The sequence below is a fragment of the Hemitrygon akajei genome, chromosome 25 (genome assembly GCF_048418815.1).
Source record: "Hemitrygon akajei chromosome 25, sHemAka1.3, whole genome shotgun sequence".
In the NCBI taxonomy this organism is placed as follows: Eukaryota; Metazoa; Chordata; class Chondrichthyes; order Myliobatiformes; family Dasyatidae; genus Hemitrygon; species Hemitrygon akajei.
The window spans coordinates 14,296,107-14,306,757 of record NC_133148.1 but is presented as its reverse complement, the minus strand read 5'-3'; the positions used below and the strand labels follow the sequence as shown (position 1 = coordinate 14,306,757).

General features: G+C 41.9%; 1 gene segment (V, D, J or C); it reads right to left on the bottom strand.

Moving 5' to 3' along the window:
* Positions 1–781: 781 nt before the first annotated feature.
* Positions 782–9,763, bottom strand: LOC140716174 (Ig heavy chain C region-like). The segment is given in 6 exon segments: positions 782–1,439; positions 1,614–1,934; positions 5,813–6,130; positions 7,808–8,110; positions 9,146–9,466; positions 9,700–9,763. Coding segments are annotated over 6 exon segments (1,710 nt in total).
* Positions 9,764–10,651: the final 888 nt, after the last annotated feature.

The window sequence follows — 10,651 nt, the reverse complement described above, 5'->3', positions numbered from 1 at the left end:
GAAATCTAACATTCTAACTGGTGGAATCATCATGTGGTATGTAGGCGCTACCGCAAATGATCGGTAATAGCAGCAGAGGGTTTCATCTAACTACTTCATGGACACGAGACCCCAACATTGAGAACATTTTCAAAAAGCCGATTCCTCAAAAAATTGGCAAATGTCATTAAGGGCTCCCACCACCCAGGACGTGCCCTCTTTTCACTGCCGTCACCAGGGATATAGGGGTACGAAGGCAGGCACAAGAGATTTTAGGAAAAGATTTTGTTTCCTTTATCAACAGATTCTAAACAATCCATGAGCTCATGAACATAGCACACTCGCTTTGCTCTCTTGAGTATCGCATTATTGTTGTAATTTTTTATAAGTTTGATGTATTGGATTGGGCTGATGCCGCAAAATTCACGACATATGTACATGAAAATAAACTTGATCCTCATCCATATTCCGAGCTGTTGTATGTGGTCCTTTTGCTTTCAAAATTCAGATGACAGGTACAGATGCACGAACGAGTCCATCCGTCAAACTAGATCACGAATCTCATCTCTACGAACTGCTAGGATCTGAATAACCTCAGTAGTTTCCCCTACACCGTTGCCTGCCCCGTCTCCCTGCCATACTTGCAACATGTCAGAAGGAAATAGCAGTATACCAGATGTATTAATGAAGCTAATATATAAAACCAAGTCATGGATTACTCTTAGTTGCAAAGATAAGAGAACACACCTGGAAGGTAAAAGGTTTTCATTCTGAATTTATTTCAAAGTAATGTGGCATACAGAATAAATCACTGTCTGCTATCTATTTCGTGACTTACTAACATCTCAGAAGTACTATATTTTTAGAATCACTGTAAAGCTAAAATCATTCTAATGTTATCGAGAGCTCATCACAATGTTACCGAACAAATGACATTAATGGAATATTTCACTTGTGGGATAATCTGAAGAGTGAATACTATGCGTGGTCTTCTGTGAATCCGCAAAACGAAAACTCAAACTGCTACGCAGTAAGCAAGAAATACTTCCAAAGTATTAGTCATTGAATCAAGCAAAATTAGACGCACGATTTAAAGTTGTCAGTTAGTACAAGTGACACGTTAACTAAAGTAGGTTTACCGTGGGATTTATTAATACTTCTGACTAAATTTGTTGGTAGCGACGGATGTCCAACCAAACAGCTGTAGGTGGTTCCCTTCTCCCAGTCTTCTGCGCTGATCCTCAGTTTGCTGGTGACTGAGTTAGAGCCGTTTTCCTTATCGCTGTTAAACTGGATGAAGTATCCCGTATGCAAAAGGGTGTCATTAGCCATCCAGCCGACATATATATCTTCCGGATAAAAACCGGTCGCGAGGCAAATTAGGGTAGCTGCTTCCTCGGCTTGAATCTCCTCAGCTGATGGTTGCAAGAGGTAGACTTTCGGACGGTGCACTTCAGTAACTGGAATAGAAAAATATATGCTCAATTAGTTTCGTCTGTGACTTGCAGATTACTCCGTAATCCTCAGAATTAGAGATTTTATTTAGCATTCTATTGACTGGTTCATGAATGTCACAGTCCAACAGTTTATGTAATGCACTATGTGGCCTCAACACGGGGTTTAATTGCGCTTACCCTTGTTTTTTTTGGTGGCGATTGTCAGTGGTGTTGGCAGATCACGGTCTTCTACGAAGCAGAGGTATTCGGTTCCACTGTTCCACTCCTCTACACTGACCTTCAGTTTGGTGACGATGACGAATTTACTCCCCCTCCTCTCTGGACCGCGAGTCTCTACTCCGTTCATTCTTCGACTTCCATTTACTCGCCAGGAGACTATGACATTCTCTAAATCTGCGTAAACCACTTCGCACACAATGGTTGCTCTCCGAAGCGTCCAAATCTCTTCAAAGGAAGGCTTTTTTATGATGACATTAATATCAGCCTCATGGCAGTCTTCTGGCAAAAAAGTGGGAATGGTTATTTTCATTTTATGATACTTGAGATGTGGATTATATCAACTGTAACCAGGCCACAGTAGCTCATAATCCCACTTACTATGCATTTCTCTGTTTTATTTTCGGCTTCGCTAATACCGTTCTTCCTGCCTTATCAGATTGATTCCTCTATCTTCTTTAGGTGATATCCTAAATAATCCTCCCGTTTATTTATACCACAGCGCAAAGATTACATTGACATGAATTTAACCGTGGCTGCATTCGGGAACGCGAACGTTCACCCTCAGATCAACAGAATACTGAGGAAAAACGTGGCTCGTTGGCCTGAACGTGGCTGCATTTAAGAGATTCACATAAAATAGCAAAACGTTTGTCTTTCAGTTTCTATTGTGATGTTGAAACAAATTGACCGAATAGGATAATTAAGTGTAAAGCTATACTCAGTAAAAACTGCAAAGTTTGAGAGCATTGTCTCCATTATGTACAGAGTGGAATGCTGTTCAAAATAAGGAAGCAAAATATAAAATATCCATAAATCCTAATAAGAGCGCTGTTGTGTGTTCAGTACAGCAACAATTTATGATCCCAGTACTGACTGCTATCTCCTCAATACTTTCCATAATATTTTTGCTGGAACGACTCCACTAGAAATAGGAAAACGTGCCAGTAAAGTGAAACCGAAGTGGCCACACTGTCTGTGTAGGTTACCACATGCCACAAGACATAATAGAACCACGTGTTCGCAGCGAACAATTGCCACATAATTGATCTTGAAAATTACTAAAGTCTACTGCAATGTTTGAGCCGACAACTGCAATATTTACGATATCACGATATCTAGTGTTAGGGAAATACTGTTAGAGTAGCTTAGGTGAATAAGAGCAGTCCATTTTGTGCATGTTAAACCGTACACCAATCATGTAACAGAAGCGACTGAAATAAGAGTTTAGGGTCGTAAAAGAAGCGATTGGTACTGGGGCCTCGGCTACTCTTAGTCTATTTCAATGATATAACTGTTGGATATGCTGTAATATGTCTGTTTGCTGGGAATACAAGCTGGGCGGCATCGTGATCTGTGAGAAGGATTCCGGGAAAATTTAGAGGGGTGTGGACAAGAAAATAAATTGCTAATAATTAGGTGATTGAATTTAAGGTGGAAAACGTGAGGATATCAACTTAGGAGAAATGAATAGAACGGTAGTGCAAACACGAGGAAATCTGCAGATGCTGGCAATTCAAACAAAAACACACACAAAATGCTGGTGGAACACAGCAGGCCAGGCAGCATCTATAGGGAAAAGCGCTGTCGACGTTCTGGGCCTGACCGAAAGGAAAGATAGTAAGAGATCTGAAAGTAGTGGGGGGAGGGGGAAATGCGAAATGATAGGAGAAGACCGGAGGAGGTGGGATGAAGCTAAGAGCTGGAAAGGTGATTGGCGAAAGTGATACAGAGCTGGAGAAGGGAAAGGATCCAAATTGAGAAGCTCGAAAACGGATCCTGAAGCCAACTAGAATCAGTTGGCGGCGGAGACACGTTCCAAGGAAGGATATATGGGTGTAATAGCGGGTCTGGGTCAAAATATGATCGAAAAGCAGAAGGGCCGAAGGAATTATAGATGGGGAGCAGCGAGAGAGGGTTTCACTGAACTCCCGTCGAAGAGAAGATTTAAACTTCTTCAGTGTAGACATCACTGGCAGAGGCTTCGCAGTAGAATTTAAAGAGCAAACACGAGGAAATCTGCAGATGCTGGAAATTCAAACAACAATACACACAAAATGCTGGTGGAACACAGCAGGCCAGGCAGCATCTATAGAGGGAAGCGCTGTCGACGTTTCGGGCCGAGACCCTTCGTCAGGACTAACCGAAAGGAAAGATAGTAAGAGATTGGAAAGTAGTGAGGGGAGGAGGAAATGCGATATGATAGAAGACCGGAGGGGGTGGGATGAAGCTAAGAGCTGGAAAGGTGATGGGCGAAATCTGAAAAGTGTTGGGGTTCATCGTGGTCTGCGTGCTCTTTTACGTAAATAATTGAATATCAAGAGCAGGTTGTTGCAATTTCTTTCTGGAACTAATAATCGTAGAAATTCCACTTTCCCTTGCTACATAGATCATCCCGCAATAATACGTTAACAGCTTCATTTGATGAGGAGTTGTGATTAGATTTGAGCAATATACATTCATAAGCAACCATCTGTCCTTATCATGGAAAGGAGGTAAAATTCATGAAGTTCCTGAAGGGTACTTAAGAACTACCCTGACAATCTAATACGATGATGCCCTTGTGCCGGTATAATGATTTTCATAGTTTCCTTTGGTGCAATTTATGACTCCAACCGACAACACGACGCCAAGGCAGCGCAGAAGTAGAGCGATGTTATTACAGGTCGGAGCGATCTGGATTTCGGAGTTCAATGCCCGTGTCATTCTGTAAGAAGTCTTTAAGTCTTCCCCGTGGAATGTATTGGTCTTCTCGGATGCTCCACTTTCCTCACACAGGCAAAAGACCGACAGGGTAGGTTAATTAGTCATCGTAAATTGTCCCATGATTAGGATAGGGTTAACCAGCGTTGTGCAGCTGCTGGGGCGGCGTGCCTCGAACGGCCGGAATGGCCTACTCCGCGCTGTAGCACTAGGTAAATGTATTGCACTTCGCTGTATAATGGGATCTAATTGTCCAAACGATTGATGCAACTATGTTGACTTTGCATTTTCCTGTAAACTACATTCCAGTTTTTCCGTAAAAGCGAACGATAGTCTGAACTCCCTACAGCGTGGAATCAAGAGTCCCCGTAGACATTCGTGGATAGCATTGTGCGTTGTTGTGAGATCAGGGCCGAGCATCATCAACAGCATGCGAGATAAAAATAAACAGGCCATAAATGAGGAATCACTCTCCACACCGAGAGGCATATCTACTTTCCTGTTCCACGGAGGAATGGTTTGCATGCCAATATTTCAATGTAACATGAGTTCAAAAAAGAAGGGATGTGAGAACAGTTTCAACTCAGACATTACCTCACATGTCCTGGTCGGATGGCTTCTAGTGGTGTGGACGATTTCAATACTTACTTAACACCAGTTAGTTTGGCTCACATTTATCTATCTATCGATCGATCTATTTAATATGCAGTTATTTACTTACTTACTTACTTACTTATTTAAAGATATATGTAGCCATCGCCCTTCTGACCATTCGGACCGCACCACCAACAACCTCCGATATAACCCTGGCCTAATCGCTGGACAATTCAGAATGACCAATTAACCAAATACGCGGTACGTCTTTCGACTGTGGAAGGTAACAGGAATACTAGGAGGAAACCCACGTATTCTATAGGATGATCTACAACTTCTTACAGAGGACGATTCTCACCCAATTATTCACGCCGGCCATGTCGGAGACCTACCACTAAAGCACCACTCTATCACCTGCGAGGTATTAATATGCTAATTCATATCTATTGATCATATTGCACTTGACTTTAAACAAACCTGTTTACAAGCGTGGTCCATTGGTGTATGATCTTAGGGTATAATTACAAACGCCAAGAATGGCTCCGTTCATATTGCCATTCATCAATTAATATTTGCACACGTTCTTCCAGCTTTACCCTATTGAGGTCCTCTTGGTGAGGTACGTTAACATTATAATTCAGTTTGTCTCCCCATGTTCAACAGAGATTCGATTATATAACACTAATTATAGTTGACGCTCACATATGTTACCTTATCGGACCGACGGAGAGGTCTGATTACTAATAAAGTACTACAGTAATGATCGTTTCAATCTGCTCATTGCCGACCTTTGTGTAGTTTTATCTCTTGACTGGGATGTAAAGCATGGAAAGGATGTGTGCCTTTTGACAAATTGTACTTACTTCTCGGGGTGCTGATGTTTGCTTTCACAGTAGATTTTGAAGGTGGGTGCGTGACGACACAGGTGTATGTTGCGTCCTTCTTCCAATCGTCTGCAGTCAAGTAAAGGAGGCTTCTCGAGCTGAAGGTCATGTCCTGTTGAAGTGCAGTTGGGAGGCTGGTTGCGTTCGAGTGGAATGCGGCTCTGTCCTTCTGCCACAAAACGGTTATGTCATCGGGGTAGAATCCCGTTATCATGCATGTGAGCGTAGCGATACCCGCAGTTTGAATCTCCTCTGGAGACGGGGACAAGAGGCGTACCCTTGGTCTCACTGGTTTGGCTGCAAGAGAAGGTCAATCAGTCTTAATCTCCAAAACAAGTTGGACAAGTTTCCTAACTATGCGCTGGACAAGTTGTTTAAGAATCCATGGTGAGCGCTCTACTTGTTAGTCAGCTGTTAAGGATAATGGTGGTGATAACTTTCTGCCCGGAAGTGTATCACGAGCGGCGTACCACGGTCCTAAGAGCTATGTTGTTTGTGATATAACGATATGAATGTGCATATAGAAAATATAATTTCTGAGTTTATGGATTAGAGTAAACGGTGGTGTTTTCAAACGCGATGATGGGTATCAAAAGCTGTGGCAATACAAATCAAATACAATGTTAGAGTTTGCGGATGCAGATTGAGAAATGCGTGTCGATGCAGTTTGGGAACTGAAGAAGGGGTACGCCATGAATAGAAAATATTTCATTATTAAGGAATGTTTATGAACAGAGAGATATTAGGTTCTAAGTCCATAGTTCCCTGAAAGTAGCAGCACCGGTATTTGGTGTGTTTTCAAAGGAACACGACATACTTGCTTTCACAGGTCAAGATTAGCATATGAAATTTGGGACGCTCTGTTTTAAATTTACCAAACACTGGTGCACTAGATTTTGAAATATTTGGTCGCCTCGTTGTAAGGTAATGGCATTGCGCTGGAAAGAGTGCATAAGAGATACAACAGTATGTTAACTGGGTTGGAGAACGTCATTTATGGGGAGCAATTAAAATCGCTGGGCTTGTTTTTTCTGGAGTGAAGGAAACTGAGTAGTGACCCAACAACACCATGCAAAATTATCAGCAACATGGGTAGGATAAGTAGACAACAGCATTCGCATGTCTAGACTATGAAATCCAAAGATGGCATATACTTAAATTAAGTGGGAAGAGCTTTAGAGGGTACCTTAAGGAAAGCTAGTACAAACGAGACTGTTGATATTTTAATCACGCTGGAAGTGGACACGCCCACCGCATTTGGCAAATATTTAGACGATCACTGAATTAGTAAAGACATTCAAAGATATTTTTTTTTCTGTTGCTGAAAATTGGATTGAGGTAGATATGAAACATCTTTGAACATTGGGTTCGGAGGGCCAACTGTATTTCTGTGCAGTATGATTTTATGACTACAACTTTTCAGAGGAGTAGTAGAAGGATACAATTATTAGAATGCCTGCTGCAAGTCTCCAGAAACCTGGCTTCGGTCTTAACCTGCTCTACTGGAGTTTATACGTTTGCCGTGTGGCTGTGCGCGTTTTGTTTTAGGTTCTCCGATTTCCATATCGAACAACATGCCGGTGCTTGCCACGTCGACTTACCATAACTTACTCTTCAGTAGAGCAGAATCTGCGAGGAATTGTTGAAGCTACAAAACAATAAAATAGATTCAAGTGGAAATCGTTGAATGAGTGTTGAAGCGGGTTTGGATTCAGTCGACCGAAGGGTCTGTTCCAATGCTTTCAACATTTCATTCGACGAACTCTTGGGTGGAACGCTATCGGTGCACCATTTGTCAGAAAACCTGTCTTGCCCTGAATAAATTATCCATTATGATTCTAGCAGAGGGCAACTCGTTCACCATCATGCCTGTTTTCTCTGAATACTGCGGCCTGGCAGTTTCTGTTCCTCTTTCTGCATCAAAAAACAGATTATTGTTTTTACCAACATTTTGATTGTTGGTATTGCACCCACCTTTTGCGTTTCGTGTCCGTTTTGATAACGGAGCAGCTGATTGATTGTCCTGCACCGAGCAGGAGTATTCTACCCCGCTGTCCCACTCGGCCACGCTGCTGGTCAAACGGCTGACTGTCACGTACTGGCTCCCGATCTTTGCTGCTTGTTCTGTTTTAACACCATCAGCCTGTTCCTTTCCAGCCACTGTCCAAGAGATGGAAACCTCAGCTGGAATCGTGGCGATCACTTCACACACCAGTGTGGCAGTTTTGTTTATCCACATTTCTTCAACGGTAGGATCTCTGAGAAATAATGCGAATTCTAGAAGATATAATTGAGAGGACTCATGACGAATCTGAAGTTTAGCAAGGATTTCAATATAGTAATAACCTGCTACACGTTAAGAGCTTAAGGTGGAATTTGTTCAATTTAAATCATGCTTAAGTCGTCTTTTCGTGCACCCTTGGGTCAGATCATGACCACACGCTACTCTTCCACAATGAAAGAAAGGAAAATGGTTGAAAATGAATAACATATCGTCATTCATAGATAAGTGTGGCGAAGGATAGAGAGAGAGATGCAGTCGGACATCCCCGGAAAGGACGACAGTGATAAAACACCGGTGTGGGGAAGGGGCAGTGGCTTGTGGCAGAACAGTCAATGGGTTGCCGCGAGACAGAGAGATTGACTGAGGGAGGACAGAACACAGGAACATAGAAGGTGGAAGTGAATGTAAGGTGGAAAGAAATGCTAAATAAATATGCAGTATTCAATCTATTTATGCAAGAATGATGGACCAGTTTAGCACAAGGTTTAACTGTTTGATAAGTCAAGTGGTTGCCTCGACTACTTTCTTCTTTTTATTTATCTATTTTGCAACATTTTCATTATTGCATGCTGATACCAGCCACAGATATAATATATCAGTAAAAATTAACGTGTTGTTAAAATTGAAAGTTAAAGGGGATCACGGAGAATTTTATATTACTGCCCCTTTCCTATGCTTATTTTTTAAAGAAGTCCGGATTCTTTAGAATCATTTCAGATATGCAAACTCTATTCGATGCATTAACATGATCAGAAATCAATATTCAGTGATGCGCCATGACGTCTGCTGACTACACCTCGCAAGATTTTCTTGTAATTCTTACCTCTGATATTTTAATGTTTGCTGCCTAATCATTCCGAATCACACTCCTATCTTTCCCTTATCCAAACTTGATACTGACACGCATCTCAATCTTTAGTAGTCTGGTTATTTTTAAATCTTGTCCGTAGATCATTACAGCCCACCAAATGAAATATTGAGGAGGAAAGTGGAAATACTGCACCTATGGATTGGGAACTCATTCTTACCTGACTCAGCTCGTATTTGTTTGCGGATGTTGCTGCTGGTTGCAGAGTGGGATACCCTACACGAGTACACAGCACCACTGGCCCATTCGTTTAGAGGCACTTTGAGCACACTTGCTGAGGTAAACGTTTCGTCTGAACTTTTAGTGGAAGAAGTGGTGGTAAACCCGGACTGTACGGCTTGCCCGTTTTTCTGCCAGGCCACTGCAATGTTTCCAGGTCGGTATTCGCTCATGAGACAAATCAATTCCACAAAGCCCTGTGCTTTTTGTTCGGCAGTTGCAGAATAGACAAGAGTGATGTTTGGCGGGGTCGGTTGTTTTACTAAAATGAACAAAAACAAAAGTCTTTGAAATGATTGGATCAATTTTACGTTGTTCTTTTGACAATCTGTAAGGCATAAGACAACTACAATATTCCTTGCGTCATAGGAATTTTTACACGTCAAGAACTACGTTAGCATTTCTAAGACCTTTTGGCTGAAGGGATGACTGAAGCTGAAATATTTCCTTCAGCGTAGTGGTATCACAGCTTACGGTTATTTTATTTTTATATACCTTGAATAGTATTTCGAAATTTCGCCTGATTATTCTTTGTGGTATCAAAGCTGTCGTGGGCCATACGAATTGACTGGAGGAGAGAGATTTAAAATCTAGCTGTCAGAATAAAATCTCTCACTCAATGGCAGCAAGACCAAGCAGCTGATTATTGACTACAGGAGGAGAAAACCGCGGGTCTATCTGCCTGTCATCATCTAGGGGTCAAAGGTGGAGAGAGTTAGCAACTTCACATTCCTCTGCGTTATCATTTCAGAGGATCTATCCAGACTCCAGCTGGTAAGTGCCATTAGAAAGAAAGCACGGTAGCGCAACTACTCTCTTAAAAGTTTAAAAATATCCGGTATGTCATCTAAAACGTGATAAACTTACGTAGATGTGCCGTAGAGGGTATACTGACTGGTTGCATTACGGTCTGATATGGAAATATCAATGCCCTTGAACGGACATCCTGCAAAAAATGGTCGTGAATACAGCATAGTTCATGGCGAATGCAACCTTCCCCACCATTAAGCCCATCTATTCGCCGCGCTGTCGCAGAAATGCAGCATTTATCTTCAATGACCCTTGGGTTCCAGGCCACGCTCTCTTCTCGCTGCCGCCATTGGGAAGGAGGTACCGAAGCCTAGGTACCCAAAATAATTGTTTCGAAAACAAATATTACCCCTTCAACATCAGTTTCTTGAACCAGAAGGAATACCTTTACTCAACTTCATTTCCCCAGACGTTGAACTGTTCCCATAACCTCTGGGCTCAGTTAAAAAAAAAATATATATATATATATTCATCTCATGTTGACGATATTTATTGTTTATTTATTTTACTTGTTTTGTTTTCTGTTTAATTTGCACAGTTTGTCTTTTGCCATTTGGTTGTCCGTCTAAATGTGTGCGGGTTTCGTTGATTCTGTTGTGTTTCATGGTGTTTGCTGTGAATGCCCGCAAGAAAATCA